Source organism: Watersipora subatra, chromosome 2, assembly GCF_963576615.1.
Source record: "Watersipora subatra chromosome 2, tzWatSuba1.1, whole genome shotgun sequence".
NCBI classification, from domain to species: Eukaryota; Metazoa; Bryozoa; class Gymnolaemata; order Cheilostomatida; family Watersiporidae; genus Watersipora; species Watersipora subatra.
In genome coordinates, this window is record NC_088709.1 from 2,951,240 (window position 1) to 2,975,134 (window position 23,895).

Genomic DNA, 23,895 nt, shown 5'->3' on the forward strand with positions numbered 1-23,895 from the left:
AATATCTAAGGCAGCCATAATACAATATATCTATGGCAACCATAATACAATATTTTTAAGGCAGCAATGATACAATATATTTAAGGCAGCCATAATACAATATATCTAAGGTGGCCATAATACAATATATCCGAGGAACACATAATACAATATATCTAAGGCAGCCATAATACAAAATATCCGAGGAACACATTATACAATGTAGAGTGCATGTACATTTCACAAGAAACACTCTGCTTTATTGCTATATAAGTTCAAGTAAAATACAATACATGAATTGTGAGGATGTTTGGGTTATAAGAAGACATAGATAGAGTGAGAAACACATAATATATAAATATATACGATATGCATAAAAGTAGAATAATATTTGAACACCATCAACAGATCTCACAAATACTGTTTTGACAAAATCCATGTAGAAATGCATCAGATAATATGCGCTAAAAATGCATCAAAATCACGTAACAGTTTTTTATGTAATATCTGCACAAAGCAGTCATCCACCAGCACCTCTTTAACAACATGAAGAAATTTCATGCAAGCATTTAATGCCAACATAGTGTTCCATCCGGTAGACAATTAAGGACTGCTGAACAATGACTAAAACAAATTATGCGAATGGCCTTTATGAAATTGAACTTTTTATTGCACCGAGTAAAGAGGAGAATATAGCTGACATTCAAATTACCAGTCAAGTAGCATGAGTAAAGGGGTGTTGGTGGGATGACTGACGTAACGTCAACTCGTAATCTACTGTGGTGCGTCGAGTGCAGTTGTGGAATATTTTCAATGAAGCAGACATTAGAAATGACGCACACCGCACAACCAGTACAAAATAACTACATCATCTATAAAAAAAACATATTAATAACAAACGCAATAACATAAAAAACTAGCGGAGTTAGACTAAATTTAGTATCAACCTTTGTAGTAGTAGTAGTAAGTTAAGAATTATATTGATGCTTGATGACTTATTAATAAGTGTGTGTGTTACCTAGCCAAAGGGTAGCGAGAATATATATGGGATTAGCCTAGCGAGGTCGCTAGGCCCATGTAACCAGATTCTGTTGTTTGACTAGAAGAGAATGGGGAGTCAAAAGTGGTGGAGCGAGGCTACATAGGAATTATAGTGTGTATATGAAGTGTACATGGATGATTGGTGATGCTGGGGGAAAGTTATCATTTCTGAATAACGTTTAAGAGCTCACGAAAAAGAGCTTCCAAAACTTTTCTTGTGATTTGATGAAAAGACATTACAACCATAGCGTTCAGCAAAAGCATATAAGAATTTATGGTATATAAGAGAGAGGGAAAATTTGTTTCCCCAAGCAAATTTTCTCAGCAGTTTTGCTCCTGCACCGGGTATTAGCAAGCACAAATAAGATCTCCGGGTGCACATGGAAGTTGTGCATCCGATTTATCACAGGGAAGACAAGAGAGAATGAAAGGTATGGGTGGCTACGAAAGCTCAAACCCGCCAGTATCAGGTAGGAAGGAGTAGTAATGTATCACAGCATCACCAAAAGCTTGGTGCAATGACCAGCTCCTTGCTCATAATTCGCGACGACACCTTGATAAGCATATCCTGGCGAGCTAGCTGCGGCAGCATTTCGACAGCATTTTTGAGATACGAGACAGCATTTAGAGATTTTCACAAGAGTGAGTACGTTGTCTAGATAAGTCTGGGAAAAGAACATTTGGGCTACCAGGCTGGCCAAGGGGCGTGTATAATGTCTGCGAATTGTAAGAGATGCCATTAGTGAGGTCATGCTTCTCAAATTTGACCCGATGCGTTCCTGAGGGGATCAGGTGAACGCCGAGCAAGGATTTGCTCATGCTCTGAGCGCTGTATGTAGACCGCTTATCTTCTAGGTCTTCTAGATAGCTCTTGAAGGCCTTTACTACTCGTAGCTACAAAGTGCAATACTCTCAGAAACACACATCCAATTTAGTTTTACAATAAAAGATACTGGCAACATTCCAAAACATGAAAATATATCTGTTGGTTTAGTTAGACTTTATAGTAATTTTCTCTATAATATTTTAGCTTTCATCATATTCATGTACAATTTACAGCATGAATTATATTGTAGCGCAGTGTTTACCGTGACTGTTGGGTGCAAAAATAATAAATTTATCCAGCTTGGTCCTAAAACTGTTTATTGCTGTAATAAAATGTATTTGGCTTTAACCAATTAGAGAGTTTGACAGAAAGTATTTGTGAGAATGGATGGAGGCTCACAACAAGGAGAGTAAAGGCAAGAGATCAAATAGAGATGAGATGAAGTAGGCTAAGGATTGTCATAGAAACATACCTTTTATAAGAAGACGTCACAAGACCGTCGTCCGTGCTGGCCAACCAGCCAAGTATACTCAACACGAGCTCTCCGAGTCGGTTGGTGATGTTAATAAGTATGAATAAGTGCAAGAGAAAGTAAGGAAAGCCAAAGAAGGCTGGGAAGGAACTGACTAAAGTGCCTCTACAGAGACGAAGCGATATAACGCAAAGGATACACAGTAGTAACACGCACACAAACACATATGCACTGCTTGAGACAACTATCTGAGGACTATGAGATACGCTAATGCACGAAGGAGCAAGGAAGAATGAGCAGGTAGTAAACGAAACCATAGAAAGCTGGTACCCAAATGAAATGAAATGGAGGGAAGGTAACTTAGACACGAGTTAAAATGTTTAATTCAAAGCGGCACGTGTGTTTTATAATTGATATTTATGTGATAAGTTTGAATTCCTCATGCAAGCAGTTCCAATGTCAAAGAATAACCATCAGCATCAAGCATTAGCGGGAGCAGAATCAACGCATGCATCGCTTCTGCATTGTACTTGATGACAAATATTCATCCCGGAAAGCTAACTTGATGAAGTGTTAGGCAAATTAATCAACTGACAACTTCAATCGTAATCAACTTATGAAGGGCTCTGCTTTGCTAGACGCAAGCCACACCTACTCTCAATTGGAATACATTTTTTGGCAAGACTCACTGAAGTGGAAGCAACTGATAAGTCAAATTAAAAAAGATTTCATTAAAATGTAAATGATAAAACTGAATTGGCCAGTTTGAAATAAAACCCAATGATAGAGGCAACCAAAACTCTTAATACATACCTGCTGTTGTAGACGACTTATACTCCTAATCCACAGTATTTGTCCCTTAGACTTGGGATCACCAGGTAACGCATCCGCTTGACTGAGGGCTGCTGTGTTAACTATATCTTGCTCCTCAACATGCCGGCCGAATACAAAGGTTTTAGGTAGCGAGTGAACAGGAATGAATGTGATCAGCTGTAAAAGATGAAGACTCTCGCCAACCCATCTATGACACCAACTACTTTATCAATTCATGTCATTTGATACATCGATAGACGCTGATACATTCTGATTGTGGGAACTATTAGCAATGATATGGCATCCTACATAGAATGACTACTGTCCAACAACAGATAGATAAATTCTGTAGCATCCTGAGCTAAAAAAACAACTTGTCAAACACTTGGAGAGTTTAAACAAAAAATTTTTTGATGCAGACCTCATGAAAAAAACTGATCACACCTGAGCTGATATACTACAAATCAAGGTGCGACATACAATTTCATAGAAAGCTGACACTCATGCACAGGTGGTACATATAAAACTGACAGCCACACACAGTTGACAAGTGTTTCAAAACCTGTAACACACAGACCCTCAGATAGGCCCAGACTCAAAATAACCATATGAGGAGAAAACTCTAAATTTTCTCACCTGAGTCCAGACAAGGGTGGCAACTCCGAAAAGCAAGCACCACATCCATTGCTCTAGACTGAGTGGTTTACACTCAAACACGAAGCCACCAACTTGAACTAGCAGTATCTAAAATGGAAGTGATTTGTTTTGCAGAAAACCTTTCAATTAAGAGAGAAGAGACCTTCAGGTAGGAGGCAGCAAATCCTGGTGGTAGGTGGAGGTAACCTTCTGGTAATAAAAGATATTTTATAACAGCTTAGCAGCGCTGTATATTTCTTATGACTACCACAAGCTAGTTTAATAAACCAACATCCATAGTATAACTGCCCGATGCGAGCTACGATAACAGAATGCAAGAGTACTAAAAGAGGCGCCTATGTAGTACTTTCTGAAAAGACTAAGCGAGTGAAATTGTAGAAAAATAATTTTTTTCCCTTGATGTGCTTGTAGTATTCAAATATTAGCTGTTCTATTTATGTAAATAAAGAATGTCATGAAAACTTACGGTTTCAGATAAATAAAAGCCATTGAAGTATTTATTTAATTCTGATCATCAAACATGAAAGGATACAGCATTCACATACAGTTTCAGCGTTGAAGGTGCTTTATTTAGGTGCTTTTTATAAGAGCACAGGCTAGACAGTTGTTTAGGCCACAGGCTGACGAGAGCGTGCGCTATTATGTAAGAGTGTGACACGAACCAAGAGTGACCTTCGAGACCTCTATCTAAATCTTGATCTAAACCTAACACCTTGATAGACAGCACACAAAAAAGGTAATATACTGTGATAGGATTGACCAATTTTTGAATAGCTCAATAATAAATTTTAATCACATATTCGAAAGGCAGCAGCTTATGGAATGCAGAGAAGGTTACAATCTGACTGAAGTTAAATAATAAGACTTTCTTTATTGTTGTTCTGTCCCATCATCTAATTCGCTTTGAATAGGATTGACCTATGACCTTTGCTTCAACTGGTGATAAAAGTTAATATCTGCCTATTATCATGTTACCGGATGATACCAAATGATGAACCTTGACCCTTTACCTGCCCTATCATAGTGCCAATCCAAATGCCGATGAAGAGCGGGTTTCGATGTAAGCCCTCTAAGATGTTGCGCTGACCGTGAATTTTCCTAGCGTTGACTTCGTTGAATAAAGTCATCATGACAAAAGTGTTGAAAACCATGGTGAGGTGTACCGTCGACTGTTGGCAGTCTTGGTTGATGCCAGACTCAAAATCAAACCAGTCAGGACCTGAAAGAATAGAATATTCTATAGAATATAGAATATTATCTTAGCATTTTAGGGAGCTAGAGAGATTTTTTTCCAATATTATCTCTGGGCACCAAACAAACGTCTCACCACAATGTCAAGCAGTTGATCTGAAAACTATAAATAATTATGATCAATAACACAAAATTAATGTGATGTAAAAGTATTTATGTATGGCCAGGCAATAACCATCAGTATGGAGTTAAGCCCACATGATATATGTTCTCATTGAGCAGCCAACTCCTTTCTTAATTACTAAATGAAAATAGTGTTTGCCACGCTAAGAGCGTTAGGAAAAGGATTGCACCATTCAAGAATTGAACCCAAATACTTGGCTCCCCAGCCAAACACATTACCATCTGCACTACTCAGCCATCTTGCTGCATTGAGAATGATTGAGCAAACACCCTGATGATCTCTCAGGGTGCACAACGTACTAATATACATAAAATATAGCTTGACAAGTTAGTATAACACAGATCACGTTATGTTACGAATTATAAAGTGTCAATCCTATCTTACCCACCCAAATATAGTATGCAGAACAGTACAGCTAGCTGAAAGACAGCTTGTCCTAAAATATTAACCATCATTCTCCGAGATATTAAGGCTTTAGTACGGCCATAGGGCTTGCGTTCCAGCAACTCCTCTGTGGGTAGCTCAGTAGCTAAGGCTAAGGAGGCGAGAGTATCCATAATGAGGTTGACCCAAAGCATCTGGATGGCCTTGAGCGGACTGTCCTGCAGAACGAATACTAAATCAGAATAATACTGTCTTGCGCTTCATCATCATCCTTTATGAGTACAACCATCAATAGCTCGCAATACACTAGTTTGATGGGTATTCATTAAGGATGGACTTGCACAAAGATGTAGTCGATTCTATCAGAAAGTATTGGAATTCTTTATCATTTGCAATTGTTTCGGATGTTTGAGGTGGTCTGACTGCCATGATGTTTCAAGATTAAAATCGACAAAACTTGATTGTGATTAAACGCTCAGATCAAGAAAAAGTACGATTATGTCGTCTATAATTGCAAAGAGACATACAAAATAGAGGCGCGTAACGCTGCAACTTGAACGCAATATCCGAATTCGACTGACGAGTGAATCAACATGACTGAATCAATATCCGCAACGAGTGACGCCATTTCGCATGAATTTTTTTCCTGAGTGTTCTAATCGTGATCAAGTTCTGTCGATTTTAATCTTAAAACATCCTGGTAGTCAGACCACCTCAAACATCAAAAACAATTGCAAATGATAAAGAATTCCAATACTTTCTGATAGAATCTACTAAAATTTTGTGTAAGTTCATCTTACATCAGTCTATCTCCTGCGTGTCTTTAGCAGAACATCTACTACGTTACCTAGGTTTTCGATAATATAATTCTATGATACAATGATATAATTCTCACTCTTTATTAGCCAACTAAATTTTCAACGCTCTTTTAATTTAAATTTATTGTCGCTGATGAGGTGCTGTTACTAAAAGGACGTATGAGATAGCAAACAAGCAGACGACACAAGAATATTAACAAAGATTTACGTATAAACGTGATGTAAATCTGATGCACAGCTTCTTCCTTGACTAGTTCGAACCGTTGAGAGTTGTCACATTTTGTTTAGAATGTAAACACCCTCCCTTATTAACTAGCTCCAAAATAAGACAACTCCTCACAGTTCATGAAAATACTAATCCCTACAGTAGTGGTAGTCCCAATACTAGTAGTGTAAACCTCAACTTTTTACATAACCATAGCATTAGCAGTAGTTACTAAGTTGTCAGCCAGCTTTTTTATTAAAATATTTAGTTCACTGTGTTGTTCACGTGCTGTTTACCCAAAATCAGTTGTCTAACCAGCTTGCTTGATCATCCTTTCGACAGGAAAGACAAACTAATCTTGTGGATGACCTTCATCCAGGCAGCATTTGAGAAATTAATCCAACACGATGTTTCCAAAATCAAGCGTTTATTAAAAAAGTCTTGTAAACTGTTAGCTCACTTTTTTCATAATTTCTGTCACGAAGTTGAATTTATGTTGACCTATAATTGACCCTCTCCCATGTAAGGAATGACGAAAATATGGCTATCGAAAATCCGCAATCCACTAAAGAAGCAAAAGGAGAGACCCAAAGTAGCAAGAATCACTTAAGTCTAAGTAGGAAGTAAAAATGAGAACTTAATTTTAAAATCTACGAGATTCCCAGCCATCACTCAACAATGCAGCGATAACAGGTCCACCATCTAACTATGCAATATGTCATATCGCAATCGGGAAAAGATGACACACGCATATCATGAAACAATGCTGTCGTTAACAAATGATGTCATTGTGTCGGTCAAAAAGGTCAACAGATATTTGAGTTAATTGTTTACAGATCTCGGAAATCTGCAAGCCACCAAATATTTTAGCCAGCTTTTCAATTCCCTGCGCATAGGATGTACTGTAGGTGTAGAACGGATTTCATTGTTGTACCCTTGGCAACTGTAAAGAAATTACAGTGGTTGCGCTAATCGATGTACACAGCGGGACACAATAACTGAGACAGGCCTTGGTAGCAGTCAGTAAACGTATGCCTACCGAGTCGTCCTTAAAAACACGCTGAGATCTTTATAAATCGTCATTGGTTGTGGGCTATAGTAAGTCATTGGTTGTGGGCTATAGTAAGTCATTGGTTGTGGGCTATAGTAAGTCATTGGTTGTGGGCTATAGTAAGTCATTGGTTGTGGGCTATAGTAAGTCATTGGTTGTGGGCTATAGTAAGTCATTGGTTGTGGGCTATAGTAAGTCATTAGTTGTGGGCTATTATTAGTAAGTGAGGGTTTACTTTAAAACTAACATACTCGATAAATACCAAAAAATTTTTCATCAGATTCGTATGCGAGTCAATCTCTAATCGAGTCAGTTACACATACATGTATTATTGAAAGAGATGCCTAGAGGCTAATTTCAAGGCCTAAACGCAATCTCATTGCATAGGAATATCGAAATCTCTATTAGGTGGATACTGAAGCACATTGAGGGTTTAGATAAAGCCAATGGCTCACAGACTCAATAGAAATGGTTTCCTAAATACATTCTTCTATACAGCCCAACCTTCTCACAGCTCAATAGCCTGTTCAACTTTATATATTCACAATGACAAAGCACAATCTCATCCTGCTGATATAAGGTTAATATTTTAAATACAAACTTTCATGTTTTGTAACTCCGATAGCATTAGACAATGTGCTTTATATGTTAACAAAGCCACAAACGATATAGCTCTAGGATTGTTTGCTATATATGAACAAGGCAGGTAGCGAATTTAGCTCTAGGAGTGTTTGCTCTATGTTAACAAGGTCAGCGGCAATACAGCTCTAAGTATTTTTGGAATCTCTACGCGCACTCTCTTGGTTAGACATGAAACATCTTTTTATCAACTGTATAGTTAACAGAGTGTACAGATGAGCAATCATGGTTGTCTACATAAATTAATAAGCCTGGAGTTACCCCCCTACATACCACTTTTAACGATATGTGATCGATACTCTATTGATCGTGACTTGTGAGCATATCCAATAAAAACATTCCATTTCAGAGCATGGCTGGGTATATCGTTTGCTAGCTAATAAATATATTCACCAATACAGCCAATTGATTCTTTTACTTTTCTTATTGATAACGTATTGATTAAGCAAACAAACACTGGCATTTTATTGATTGATCTAAATCGGCTTTAGTCTGAGAGAAGAAAGGAAAGGGTAAACAACAAGCTAATCGCATACTATGTAAATATAAATGGTATGAACATGCTAAACAGAAATGCAGTTGCTCTGCGTGGCTAACAGATCATGAACAATCACCAACAATCCTACAACCACCAACAATCCCCTCCAAACACCAACAATCCCCTGCAACCACCTGCAATCATCAACAATCACTGCAATTATACCATCAAACAAACCTTTATTGTTGCGGCTCCTATAAAGGCGACGATAACGGCTACTACATTGACAGTCAACTGGAATTGCAAAAACTTGGCAATGCTGTCATAAACATTTCTGCCCCACATAACAGCCTTGACGATGCTAGTGAAGTTATCATCCGTGAGTATAATGTCTGAAGCTTCCTTGGCAACATCAGTTCCAGCAATGCCCTGCAATGCAAATAGAACAGTTGGTATTTGATGGCAAAATTGCCCTAGTAGCCACTAGCCTAGCTTGATAACATGGGGAGGTATCAAACAGTAGGTATAGGTGGGATCTAAACAGTAGGTATAGGTGAGGTCTAAACAGTAGGTATAGGTGAGGTCCAAACCCTGGGCGTAGGAGATGTCTCAAACGTTAGGTATAGCAAGTGTCTCAAACACTCAGTATATTGGAGGCCTCAAACAGGAGGTATAGGTGAGGTTTCAAACAGTAGGTATAGGTGAGGTCCAAACACTAGATGCAGATGTCTCAAACAGTTGGTATAGGTGAGGTTCAAACACTAGGCGTAGGAGATGTTTTAAACGGTAGGTATAGCAGACATCTCAAACACTCAGCATAGGTGAAATGTCATACAGTAGGTATAGGTGAAGTTTCAAACAGTAGGTATAGGTGAGGTTCAAACACTAGATGTAGGAGATGTCTCAAACAGTAGGTATAGCATAGGTCTCAAACAGTAGTTATAGGAGAGGTCTCAAACAGTAGGTATGGGAAGTGTCTCAAACAGCAGATGCCGTTTGAGAGGTCTCAAACAGTAAAATAAGCTCATGCTCCTATGTAGAATACGGGAATCATCAGACTTGGGAACAGCCCCATAAACAGCCGGCAATTGCAGTACCTGAAGGCAACCCAGACTCACAGCAAGGCCTGAAAAAACTTTGAAAATATGCTTGGCACTAGCGAAGAGATTGTACCTTATTTCTGCTAATGTGACTAATAAGTGACCAACTCATAGAGGTAAATGAACATTTTTTATATGCTTAATCCCATGCTATTCGCCCATGTTCCTGTATTTCATGTATGACCCCATTCTTACCATTTTTATTCATCTCACACATGTGGGCACAGAAGAGATGATCCCGGGCAGAAGAGCCTGTAGTTGAACTACTGACTCTTCTGCTACCAGCAGCCAAACCAAACATGGCTACACTTCTACTATAAGGATTAGCGAGTGATGCGCATATAGAGGTCACACAAAGAGCTTACAATGTTTTGAAGTAGACTTCAGATAACCTTGACATGGTCTCTTTTAAAAGCTAGTAACTCATCTGACTAACAATTATAATTTAAGACTGGTTCGCACTATATCGTCGAGATACAGCGTTAATCCCACAATACTTCAGTGATAATCGATGATAATCGATGATAATAATGTTCACACTATCACAAACCCATTCGCGTTTGCATCAGCGAATACTCCGTGACATAATGTTGTCATTTCAAAAAGATTTTCTCAAAGGAACCTCTTTGTTCTTGCGTGCTCAGATGAAATACTAGTCCCCCAGCAACTATCATAAATGGAAATTAATAATCACACTATTTGCGATCACGAATTACTAATGTTAAATTGGTGCATATTGTTCAGGCTGTCGTCGATGCTCAGCGAAATATTGGGAAAGTTTGCTAGCTGCTTTGCTTCGATTAACGACACAGATAGTCGACTATGAATGCTAAAAAGACGCCGCAGAAAGAACAACGCTAACATACGGTGATCTAGTGTAAACAAACCTTAAAGGTTGACTTGCAACAATATTCACACTACAGTTATTTGATATGAAAAGATTCACCATGTTTTACTCTGTTATGTTGTAGGTGCAAAATATGTGGGAATGTGATTACAAGCTCTTAAAAGCTCAAAAACGAACAGAAAATCGCAGCCCCACGAGACCGCCGTAGTTTGGATTCCCTTTCCAAAACGGCTCAAATGTGATGTACTGTAGTTGTGAGAGATGGTTTCTGTTTACACTTTTTTGCAACCTTATTCGTCGAAACATTTTCACAAATATACTTCACGCATTCAATAAAACCATGTCTATTGTTCTTATGCGCCTGTTTTATCGCCATCGTAATGCTGTCATTTTTAGCACTGATATCTTATAACTTACCGTAAAAAATCGTTAAACTTTTTAACCTTAGCTCGAAGGAGTACATATCATTGTCTGATAATCATGACGAGCCTGTTGGTCACCTGTGATAATCGAAAAGAGCTGCAAAAATTATTTGCGAAGTATTGGGTCACATGATCAAATTACGACTTGCCGATTAGACCAAACCGAAACAAAACTGTAAAGTAGCGAGCATCTATATTTGATACGGAGTCTTCGGTAAAACCCGAAGCGTTTGTTATAAACTAGTACTACGATAAGTTTTATATTGAGCTTTTTATTGGCCTTTCAATTCACGTGAGAACATACGTGACAAGACGATAACCAAATATCGTGGTTACATCATCGAATTAAAGAGATTCCAATCTATGGCGGCTTTTCGTTTTTGAGCTTTTAAGGGCTTGCAATCACATTTCCATATACTTGGCACTTACAAAACAACAGAGTAAGACATGGTGAATCTTTTGATACCAAATAACTGTAACGTGAATTTTGTTGCAAGTCAACCTTTAAGTAATGTTAGTTGACCACAGCTGAAAGTGATCGAGTCATATGGTTGAGGGCAAGGATGCTTCCTTTTATCAAATTCTGACACAAACTCACAAGTCTTCAGCAAGCACCATCACAGCTTTTCAGATAGTAAAGGATCATTAGTTCATGTATACGAATTAAGAAATGCTAGCATTATTCTGCAAAAAGAACGTTAAAGTTTTACCATTGCAAAACCGACATCGGCCATTTTGAGAGCTGGCCCATCATTGGTTCCATCGCCAGTGACTGCAACCACCTCTCGGTTGGAGGTTAATTTGCTCTCGATAATTCCCTTAACAAGAGTGTACTTGTCAGTTGGAGATGATCTAGCTAGCACTCGCAGCCTTGGCCATACCTGGTCCAATAAGTCCTGTTTAACCTGCAAGTAAATTAGCATGGCAGCCGTAGACAACCCCGTAATCTGGTGATGGCTGGGGCCGCACAGTGCAGGCGGTTTAGCTAATGCCTGGTTCACACTGTACTCATTTTATTCCTCATAACTCCCGATGACAACAGCTTTGGAAATAACCCATGAGTTACCCATCTGTTGTTCCCATGAGTTACCCATCTAAACTTCCTCCATGTTGTAACACTGGATGGTCACGTGATTAGTAACGATAATAGGTCTTTAGGTGTAAATATGTAAAGCTGATATGGGAATTCCCATGAATAAAACAGTTTATCATGGAAAACATAGTTGATGGAGTCATCCAGTCTGAAATGAGGTTTGAATTATTGCTTAACTACATTTATTCGTACCAACCAAATCTGTCCAGAATAATTGACTACTTCAAATCGTTCAACCAGCAGCAGGAAGTTCACGGAAAAGCTTTGAAGCCCAATGTTTTTGTTTTGAGATAGATACTTGTCTGATCTATGAGCGACTTATTTTGCTCGAACCTTTTCGAGTCGCCAAGAACACTTAGGATAAACCTAGTTAAAATGACTACCAAAGCAATACGGTATGGTAAGTAGTACTTCAATGTTGACAGTAAGTAAAGGAGAAAATTCCAATTACTGTTTTATATATTCTCGTACTCTGGTGTATCTACAGCTCACTCTAAAGTACAATATAGTTTATTTCTACCAATGACCAGTGTTAGCTATGCAAATTATTCCATACAGTCATGCTGATTATGATGCTTTCCACTGGAAGCTTCCAAAAGTTAAAACCCGTATCAATACGCAGCACGCATATAACAACTAGGGCGTGGTCAACATCATGGAGATCATTCTAAAAGATCGCATTGTCACTGCCTGACATATATGTGAAAACTTGATCTTTAACTTGATTTAGATGGAGAAAAACAGTTATTATTTACTGCCGGTTCATGTGGCATCAATATGTATTGGTTGACTTTAGTTATAACTCAGAGATAATAGCAACTCTTGCGATAGAGTTAAGGAGTACGTGGTCCTAATACCTGCAGACCATCAGACTATAAAAACAGAATAAACTGTAATACCACATGCATGTAAGTGCTCAATAAAAGATCAATAATTAGTCAGGTAAGGTGCTTAAGATTGACCAACTTCCACTATCTGGAAAAAGAAAAATAGAAAGGAGGCATTTGGTCAAGCTATCACTTAGAAGGCAAGATGAGAACACATTCTTTGCTTGGAGAAGAGAAACTCGATCAAGACAGTTAATAATGATAATCGTGATAAAGTATGACAGGAATCAAAAGCGCGCAGTTGGACAATAAAGTGATTGTTAAAAACCAATGTGATATTTTTATTCATTTGTTCACGTCTTTTGATATTATCTAACACACACGCACAAGCGCGCATGCCCACGTACAAGCGCTTTAGCTAAACTTTGCAACAAGTTAAGGATGTGGGATCTCAAAAGATAGACGATATAACTGGGCTAGTCTGTGAGATCTCTAAAGATAGACGATATAACTGGGCTAGTCTGTGAGATCTCTAAAGATAGGCTATATAACTGGGCTAGTCTGTGAGATCTCAAAAGATAGACGATATAACTGGGCTAGTCTGTGAGATCTCTAAAGATAGGCTATATAACTGGGCTAGTCTGTGAGATCTCTAAAGATAGGCGATATAACTGGGCTAGTCTGTGAGATCTCTAAAGATAGGCTATATAACTGGGCTAGTCTGTGAGATCTCTAAAGATAGGCTATATAACTGGGCTAGTCTGTGAGATCTCTAAAGATAGACGATATAACTGGGCTAGTCTGTGAGATCTCTAAAGATAGGCTATATAACTGGGCTAGTCTGTGGGATCTCAAAAGATAGACTATATAACTGGGCTAGTCTGTGAGATCTCTAAAGATAGGCTATATAACTGGGCTAGTCTGTGAGATCTCTAAAGATAGGCTATATAACTGGGCTAGTCTGTGACATCTCTAAAGATAGGCTATATAACTGGGCTAGTCTGTGACAGTTTTGCATTTTTATTGTTACCAGCAAATAACACGTAAATATTCGCAGAATAACAGATGTGATTCTCGAATCATCTGGGTTACGTATCAGAGATATGGTTGGCTGGCGGTACGAGATGAGGAATCATTGGGGTTTACCCGTATCTATACATGCGTATTGTACACATAACTTCCAACGATATGTGATGAACAAAGTTGTTAATCTTTCACTCAGGCTATGACCCGCGGGTGAATCCAAAAAGTTTTTTTAACATTTAGCCTACAAACAACAGATATTGATGAAAATATTTCAAGTTACACTTCAGCTCCATGTCTCAGAGGCATATGCAGGTCAACTATGTATGACTTGAGGCTTATGCATCCCTGTATATCCTGTACTATTAGCTACAGTATATCTTATAGGTCTACTATGTATGACTTGAGGCTCATGCATCACTGTATATCCTGTACTATTAGCTACAGTAACTCATATAGGTCTACTATGTATGACTTGAGGCTTATGCATCACTGTATATATCCTGTACTATTAGCTACAGTATATCTTATAGGTCTACTATGTATGACTTGAGGCTCATGCATCACTGTATATCCTGTACTATTAGCTACAGTAACTCATATAGGTCTACTATGTATGACTTGAGGCTTATGCATCACTGTATATCCTGTACTCTTAGCTACAGTAATTCTTATAGGTCTACTATGTATGACTTGAGGCTTATGCATCACTGTATATCCTGTACTATTAGCTACAGTATATCTTATAGGTCTACTATGTATGACTTGAGGCTCATGCATCACTGTATATCCTGTACTATTAGCTACAGTAATTCTTATAGGTCTACTATGCATGACTTGAGGCTTATGCATCACTGTATATCCTGTACTATTAGCTACAGTAATTCTTATAGGTCTACTATGTATGACTTGAGGCTTATGTATCACTGTATATCCTGTACTATTAGCTACAGTAATACTTATAGGTCTACTATGTATGACTTGAGGCTTATGCATCACTGTATATCCTGTACTATTAGCTACAGTAATTCTTATAGGTCTACTATGTATGACTTGAGGCTTATGCATCACTGTATATCCTGTACTATTAGCTACAGTAATACTTATAGGTCTACTATGTATGACTTGAGGCTTATGCATCACTGTATATCCTGTACTATTAGCTACAGTAATTCTTATAGGTCTACTATGTATGACTTGAGGCTTATGCATCACTGTATATCCTGTACTATTAGCTACAGTATATCTTATAGGTCTACTATGTATGACTTGAGGCTTATGCATCACTGTATATCCTGCACTATTAGCTACAGTATATCTTATAGGTCTACTATGTATGACTTGAGGCTTATGCATCACTGTATATCCTGCACTATTAGCTACAGTATATCTTATAGGTCTGCTATGTATGTCTTGAGGCTATGCATCATTGCATATCCTGTACTATTATCTACAGTATATCTTATAGGTCTACTATGTATGACTTGAGGCTTATGCATCACTGTATATCCTGTACTATTAGCTACAGTAATTCTTGTACAATAGGTAAGGGAACATCCTACATATGGAGATTAGGCGAACTTTCCAACAAGCTGCAGTTTCCAGCTATTGATAAATAGCATATGGTTCTTGCCAAAGAAATTTTGTCATTATTTTTAAAGCGTATTTTTGGCATGAACAAGATAATTTATGAATGTTTCTGCTAGGACAGTCATTCTCCCCATTTTGCCAAGAACATTCATCATTCTTTTACCATCGCATGAATTATCTCGTCTTTATAAAGCGCATAAGGAAGCAACTATCATGTTTCCACAAAGGGAGCCTCTTAATCCTCACCTCTCCTTGAGTGTCACGTACTCGCTGATTGAACTCCCGTCCCTCTAATACCAAAAAGTCATCAGAAGGGGAGATGATGCCGCACTTAATTGCTATCGATCTAGCAGTATTGATGTTGTCACCAGTCACCATCCGTACCGTTATGCCTGCCTTCTGGCAGCGAAGAATTGCTGCCGGAACCTATCAATGAATCTCGAAGTTATAAAATGGCCCTTCACCTTGAGAAGGGTTGAGAAAGGTAAGCATGATCAAATATAAACAAATTGTAAGAAATGTGTTGAATGTACATGCTTGATGTTTCCCTTAGTTCAGGAAAAGATGTATGCTCAACTCTATGATAGCACTAGTAGCTGGCAGTCTGGTACTCTATAATAGCACTAGTACGCTGACAGTCTGACGTGCTGTAACAAGTATGTGCACAATTATTATTGGACGTGAAAAGGTAGTCGAGTGGTGTAGTGGTAGCGTGCTCGGATGCGATTCCGAATATCTAGATTTGACTCTTGTGCGGAGATATCATTTTTAATGCATTTAACATGGCTTCGGACAGATGAACAGTCACGGCTCTTATTATAGTAATGATTAACATGTGTTATTTCTACATGTTACTACTTCACGTTAATACCATGCACGACTAGCACACATTACTACTATGTGCTGCTACAGTGTTTTATCACTACTTGTTACTACTATACGTTACTACTATGTGTTACTGCTAGGTGTAGCTAGTATGTCTTTAAATGCAATGATGGTCCTGAGCCTCCCAGTCCATCCGAATAAGCGAAAGGATTGAACCACTCTCTATAATTGATCTTCTAACACCCACGAAAGAGTGCAACCTCCCACTTTACACTCACCATGTTTACAGAGACTCCTAATATCAGAATAATTTATGATCACAATATTTAATGAAAAACTTATTATCAGAATGCTGCAAAGTTTTTCATGCTGATATAACTGCTAAAAAAGTACTATTATCAGAATAATGTGTCATTTCTAATGTTTGTGACTTAGTTAACTCTTTCACTACTACACTAAAATCGCTGTTCTGACCAAATTAATTCAAACAGATTTTCAAAAATTTGATATACCGGTAGTATTTATGCAATATCTCGAGAATGAATGCAGACTTTTTTTTACTGTGATTGCATCTTATTCAGAACAAAATACTCTACAAGAAAAGTATAAAATTGTTCAGTGAATCTCACTCTCACAAAATCTCTGACACTTCCTTTGCATTGAACGAAGGCGGTGAATTTCTTATTGCCATAACAATAGTGATCTAGTTTTCCCGTTTTGAAAAATGATTAGAAGTGGAATTGCTTAGCAAAAAGATTTTTGATTGGTTGCTCGTGATTGGCAACAAGGTTGTTTCGTTGGAGACAAATATTGATTGGTCTAGTTTATGTGCAGGCTTCGTAATGAAAAGAAAAGTCAAACCATATCGATAAGCCAATACATCAGCTTACGGTAGCGAAAGAGTTAAAACATGTCAGCTTCAAAGCAGCATAAGTGGTGTGGTCTGTGTGAAGGACCTGCAAAGGGACAAGTGGTGTGGTTTGTGTGAAGGACCTGCAAAGGGACAAGTGGTGTGGTTTGTGTGAAGGACTAGCAAAGGGACAAGTGGTGTGGTTTGTGTGAAGGACTAGCAAAGGGACAAGTGGTGTGGTCTGTGTGAAGGACCTGCAAAGGGACAAGTGGTGTGGTTTGTGTGAAGGACTAGCAAAGGGACAAGTGGTGTGGTTTGTGTGAAGGACTAGCAAAGGGACAAGTGGTGTGGTCTGTGTGAAGGACCTGCAAAGGGACAAGTGGTGTGGTTTGTGTGCAGGACTAGCAAAGGGACAAGTAGTGTGGTCTGTGTGAAGGACCTGCAAAGGGACAAGTGGTGTGGTTTGTGTGAAGGACTAGCAAAGGGACAAGTAGTGTGGTCTGTGTGAAGGACCTGCAAAGGGACAAGTGGTGTGGTCTGTGTGAAGGACCTGCAAAGGGACAAGTGGTGTGGTCTGTGTGAAGGACCTGCAAAGGGACAAGTGGTGTGGTCTGTGTGAAGGACCTGCAAAGGGACAAGTGGTGTGGTCTGTGTGAAGGACCTGCAAAGGGACAAGTGGTGTGGTTTGTGTCAAGGACTAGCAAAGGGACAAGTGGTGTGGTCTGTGTGAAGGACCTGCAAAGGGACAAGTGGTGTGGTCTGTGTGAAGGACCTGCAAAGGGACAAGTGGTGTGGTCTGTGTGAAGGACCTGCAAAGGGACAAGTGGTGTGGTCTGTGTGAAGGACCTGCAAAGGGACAAGTGGTGTGGTCTGTGTGAAGGACCTGCAAAGGGACAAGTGGTGTGGTCTGTGTGAAGGACCTGCAAAGGGACAAGTGGTGTGGTTTGTGTGAAGGACTAGCAAAGGGACAAGTGGTGTGGTCTGTGTGAAGGACCTGCAAAGGGACAAGTGGTGTGGTCTGTGTGAAGGACCTGCAAAGGGACAAGTGGTGTGGTCTGTGTGAAGGACCTGCAAAGGGACAAGTGGTGTGGTCTGTGTGAAGGACCTGCAAAGGGACAAGTGGTGTGGTCTGTGTGAAGGACTTGCAATGGGACAAGTGGTGTGGTCTGTGTGAAGGATTTGCAAAGGGACAAGTGGTGTGGTCTGTGTGAAGGACCTGCAAAGGGACAAGTGGTGTGGTCTGTGTGAAGGACCTGCAAAGGGACAAGTGGTGTGGTTTGTGTGAAGGACTTGCAAAGGGACAAGTGGTGTGGTCTGTGTGAAGGACCTGCAAAGGAACAAGTGGTGTGGTCTGTGTGAAGGACTTGCAATGGGACAAGTGGTGTGGTCAGTGTGAAGGAGCTGCAAGGGGCAAGTGGTGTGGTCTGTGTAAAGGACTAGCAAAGGGACAAGTGGTGTGGTTTGTGTGAAGGACTAGCAAAGGGACAAGTGGTGTGATCTGTGTGAAGGACCTGCAAAGGGACAAGTGGTGTGGTTTGTGTGAAGGACTAGCAAAGGGACAAGTAGTGTGGTCTGTGTGAAGGACCTGCAAAGGTATAAGTAGTGTGGTCTGTGTGAAGGACCTGCACAGGGACCAGTGGTGTGGTTTGTGTGAAGGACATGCAATGGGACAAGTGGTGTGGTCTGTGTGAAGGTCCTGCAAAGGGACACGATGACCCTATTAAATGACACATTGAATAGCATCAACCTCTTGTGTGTTACAAATTCATGATAGTCTTGCTTCCTATAATCAACTTTATTTTACAAATAAAACAAAGTTATTGCCTTTCTAATAATATTCAGCACCTGCACGAATGATGTGTCGATTGGGTTAAGAAGAGTACATCTATCACAGATAGAAGTAGTACATGGAGCACAGTGATTATATGCCTAAACAAGAGCAGCCTCCAGCAGCTGACTGCATTGCTGGCATAGTCGATAGCTAGGATCATGTTGCCAAAGTCAGAAGTGGCTTGAATATCAAAAAAACACCAAACTTCCCAATAACTGAGACATTAGTTACAGTACTTGTCTGTTAAATTCTGGGGAACTCTTTCTCACCAAATTTTAAACGTTTAATGAATAGCAATATTTACTATAATAAAATTATAGTAATGTCTGCCTGTCCGAAACCATGCTCAGAGGTTAAAAAAGGATTGCTTTTGCAAGGGTTCGAACTCTCAACTTTCTACTTGGTAGATCAACACTCCACCACACGTGACAATCAACTACCATGCCAAGTTTAGGAATAATTGTGCGGATTGTTATTACACCAGACGATCTCTCACAGCACACCAGACTGCGAGGGTACTAGTGGTTACACAGTGCAGACAACCCGTTATGTCATATTTTCATGTAGTTTGTCGAAATTAAGTGAATGTCTCTCAAAATAATCTTTTAAAAATATTTAATTCATTTAGGAATTTCCCAACTATTGAGTCACCCATCAACTGAAAACTTAAATCCTGATATTGTTGGTCATGAAAAGTCAGCATCGTAGAGATCATTTAAACAATCAGCAATTAGCTCAATTTAGTAAATTCCCAGTAAGTTAGTCTGACAACAATACCGTATGTAAATGTATAGATAGGTTACAAACCTCAGGCCTAACTGGATCCTCAATTCCACAAACTGCAACAGACGTCATGCCAGTCAGAATGTTCTCCTCCACATCCCAGTCCACTCGATCAGAATACTTTACTTCATTGATAGCTGTCGCTGGCACGCTACCTACAGCCCAGCAGCAATACCTCATCCAGCAGGACTTAATCATATTTAACTACGACCATCAAAGATCCAGAAAAGCTTGTGAATTGAAAACAGTTAGATTGAAGTACAATAAGACAGATAATAGATGTTACTAGAGGTGTTGTATAGTTGCCAAGGCTGATGCCAAATACGTGAGGAGACCATTCTCCAGGAAGTTTAGTGATACACACAAGTACAGCACTGTCCATTTGACTGGTGAGTTTAGCTTGGAAAACTAAACTTTATTGGATGGCATGTCTTTCCAATGTTTGAGGTCGTTGTAAAGGTTAAACCTCACCACGAGATCACAGACACTGGAATGACGAGAGCACAGCTACCTAGGGCTTACCGATTGAAGTGTGCTGCAGCCTAGCGGCTATAATATACTCAATTGTGCATATGTTGGCAAAGGCGGAGCCAAGTTGAGCCGATCAGTGAATAACAAGGGTATATCACGAATCAGGTCATTAAGGAAGTGTGCGACTAGCTAACAACACCACGCAAAACTGCAATGCCTTACTAGTTTAATAACTAGGCAGGCAGACCAATAGAAGCGTTGCTCATTACTAAAACAGCTAGAAAATGAGGTAAGTTGTAAAACAGTTGAGTTACAAAGACAACCTTTTAGTTTTTACATTGTGATGACATGAACATCAGACATGTTCTAAGATGGCGTTGTACAACGATATAAACCAAAAACTTGTGTAGTTGTAAATGCTCTTATTTGAAAAGGAGCAGTTCTGTTATCCAGTAAATAATAATGTTACAGTGATTCTACAGTGATTAGAGTGACATATGAGATTTGAAAGCAAAAATCTTGACAATTTAGAATTTCAGCAAAGTGTAAGTTTGCGAGAGAAATACTCGTGGTAAGTGCTGTAACTGAAGCCTGGGAGTTGTAAATAAAATCAGGAGAATTTTAATTGGAGGCTAAAATAGTTGGGGGTAATGGGCATAGCCTTAGATCAATCAGTTATACCAACCCTGTGTCTCTTGTAGGTCGATTTTAATCTTCAAAGCGATCAACCTAATAGGATTTTCGCAGCTTTTCATATGTGTAACAACTACAACTGCCGAGGAAGCTCTGTGCCTATACAGAGAGCAAACAACAAACAAGACCTCTGCTATGCACTTGCAAAGAGGATGCAGATCGGAGTCGATTGACATAGCAGAGGACTGTTTCCTATTCCCATTGCAGAATGGCACACAGGCATGCGACAGAGAACAGGATCATTGCAAAAATTTTATATCCAGAAGAGTGCAAGACCCACGTGATTACTATATGAGCCCTATCTACTTTGATGAATTATTGGCTATCACATGTCCTAGTGAATTCCTGCAAGTAATGGCGTGGAGGGTATACACGCAGTATGTTTATGCCTGCAAGATGGCGCGCAATGCTTTTTATATGGGAAGCAGCGGACCAATTAGAAGAGAGAAAAAATATTTCAAGAGCACCAACTCTGATTATGCAAAGAGGAGTACCAGTGCTACAAAAATCATGGATTGGACAACTCAGCAAGCCAATAGAGCAACATCTGGAATTTCTGCATCACTCGCACCTACGGAGACAGTTAGACCGCAAAAGCATCCTGACGATCATCAATCACAGAGAGACCAACACGAGCTCCTATCACACAAAAACTCTTTCATCAGCCAGAAGTTTAATCTGCCTAACCGGCAGAGTTGGTATCACGGTATACAAATTAAGGCGAAGATGATGTTTATATTTAGGCTCCATTCTATTGGACAGTATTTCAATATTTTAAAATATATATTCAAGTGCATTGCAGGAACTTTTTATTTTTTCTGTATAAATTTATATAATATGTACATTGTGTTATTAAAAAAACCTGTATATAGCTTTATGATAAAAAGTGCATTAGACGTCGTGAACTATAATCGTAGCTACAAACTAAATAATAATGGATTGGGTTGGCTTTGGAATGTAAGGAAGTTTAAGCCAGAACATTTTCAACAGACTGTATACACTGCAGCCACTTTACCTGAACATCACAATCCCTGCCTTAGCATGAACAAGCAACAGCAACTTGATGCAATGAGTCCGCAAGAGTTTCTCCCGTATATTCTCACAAAACTAACGATAGATGAAAGAGAATCGCTCCTGGTTGATGAGAGTCAGAGACGCAAGACATTTCTTGTCAACTGGCCGCATGACAAGAACCTATCTGGAATTAAGATGGCCCAAGCCGGCTTCTACAGTTTTGGCGAAGGTGACAGAGTACAATGTGTGTTCTGCAGAGGTAGCTTGCACCGTTGGGAAGCGGATGACATAGCATTAGATGAGCACAAGAGATCATTTCCTTTCTGTCGATTTGTCAAGGGTTTTGACTGCGGAAACCGCCAGTATCACTCCAAAAATTTGGAAGCCGGCGATATGAAGAACATAACTAGTTATGAAGTTCAACAACAGGGTAACCAAGAATACACTTTGGACAGTCTAGCTCTGGGCATCTCTACCAATCGCGCTGCCATTCCACAAAAAGCTATAGTGGCAAGCCGACTACAAACCTATAGGAACTGGCCAAAAAAAATTTCGATAAAACCAGAGGATCTGGTGAATGCTGGATTTTTCTTTACTGGTTCTGGTGACCACGTTAGATGCTTTTTCTGTTCAGGTGGACTGAAGAACTGGGAAGAAAAAGATGATCCTTGGATTGAACATGCACGGTGGTTTCCAGAGTGCCTCTACTTGAAACAAAACAAAGGTCAAGCATTCATTGAACAGGTAATCCTGTCGACATCAGATGGTAAGAAATCTGCAGCAGTAATAGAGATGCAAAGGAGAGTTAAGCGGTTAGAACAGAAGGAAGTGATTGACATACATGAAGAGATGCACAAGCTGGCTGAAAGACTCGGGCACCCCAAAGAGCTGGTCAACAAAGCACTTGAGATAAATGGCAAACCATTCGACGATGTGAAGGACTTAGTGAACATCATTCACGATCTAGACAATGAAGAACCAGCTTTATTGACATTACAGGAACCAAAACCCACTTTGGGAGCTGCTGCTACGTCAGTTCAGGGCAATTCAGATCGAGACACCACCGAAGTAGACGGCGCTCATGGAATCGCTTCCAATGGAGGTGACAGTATTATGCTAGAGGGTAGGCATAAAGCTAGCTGCTGGAATTGCGCATTAAATAAGAACAAGTTAACACCTGCCAACCACATTGGAATGCCTTGCGGGCATCTAATCTTTTGTTCGCAATGCAACGAAGAACAACAGAAATTGTCTTTAACATTTCCAGAGCGTAAGGTCCTGTGCCCCTACAGAAAGTGCGGTGTGAAACTATCAGCTTGCATGAGAACTTACTTTGGCTAGAATTTATCTAAAATTTTACAAATGTACATACGTGACACACCAGCAGTATCTGTAGTTATTTCATACCTATTGCTACCTCCGCCCTAATGAAATATGATTGCTATATGAATGTTGTATTTAAACTGCAATATGTACTTTTTTTAAAGATCTATTGATTACATATGTGTATATAAATATATATATGAATACTTTGTACCAAAAGCAGGACTAAATTGTATTTCAATACCCATTTTGCTAAACAAGATGCATTGTAAAATGTCAATCAGTCTTACACATGTATGGAAATGGCTAAACCAACCAGCGGATAATCAGAATCCTCTAATCTCTTTAAATAAACGATAAAAATGTTTACGTTACGCAGGAATTAGAAGCCATAAATTTTATAACAGCTCGAGGAAAACTGACAGTTATTCTCATTAAGACAGAAATTATCATGACTCATGAAAG

General features: G+C 39.3%; 2 protein-coding genes across 2 annotated transcripts in view; one reads left to right on the forward strand and one right to left on the reverse strand.

Annotated features, from left to right (window-relative positions):
• Positions 1 to 217: 217 nt before the first annotated feature.
• LOC137386755 (plasma membrane calcium-transporting ATPase 2-like) overlaps positions 218 to 23,895 on the reverse strand; it is a 96,330-nt gene continuing 72,652 nt past the window's right edge. Inside the window, exons 14-22 of the mRNA XM_068072887.1 lie at positions 19,954 to 20,084; positions 15,887 to 16,066; positions 11,818 to 12,012; positions 8,976 to 9,167; positions 5,552 to 5,765; positions 4,799 to 5,007; positions 3,768 to 3,875; positions 3,132 to 3,308; positions 218 to 1,914 (exon numbers count right to left, since the gene is read on the reverse strand). Of these exons, the coding sequence (XP_067928988.1) occupies positions 1,645 to 1,914; positions 3,132 to 3,308; positions 3,768 to 3,875; positions 4,799 to 5,007; positions 5,552 to 5,765; positions 8,976 to 9,167; positions 11,818 to 12,012; positions 15,887 to 16,066; positions 19,954 to 20,084 (1,676 nt within the window). The 3' untranslated portion in view covers positions 218 to 1,644. The remainder of the gene's footprint in view (positions 1,915 to 3,131; positions 3,309 to 3,767; positions 3,876 to 4,798; positions 5,008 to 5,551; positions 5,766 to 8,975; positions 9,168 to 11,817; positions 12,013 to 15,886; positions 16,067 to 19,953; positions 20,085 to 23,895) is intronic.
• On the forward strand, positions 20,579 to 23,637 carry LOC137386758 (uncharacterized). Its single transcript, XM_068072889.1, has 2 exons — positions 20,579 to 20,689; positions 21,102 to 23,637. Exons 1-2 carry the CDS (start codon positions 20,685 to 20,687, stop codon positions 23,446 to 23,448), a joined length of 2,352 nt encoding a protein of 783 aa, XP_067928990.1. The 5' UTR covers positions 20,579 to 20,684; the 3' UTR covers positions 23,449 to 23,637.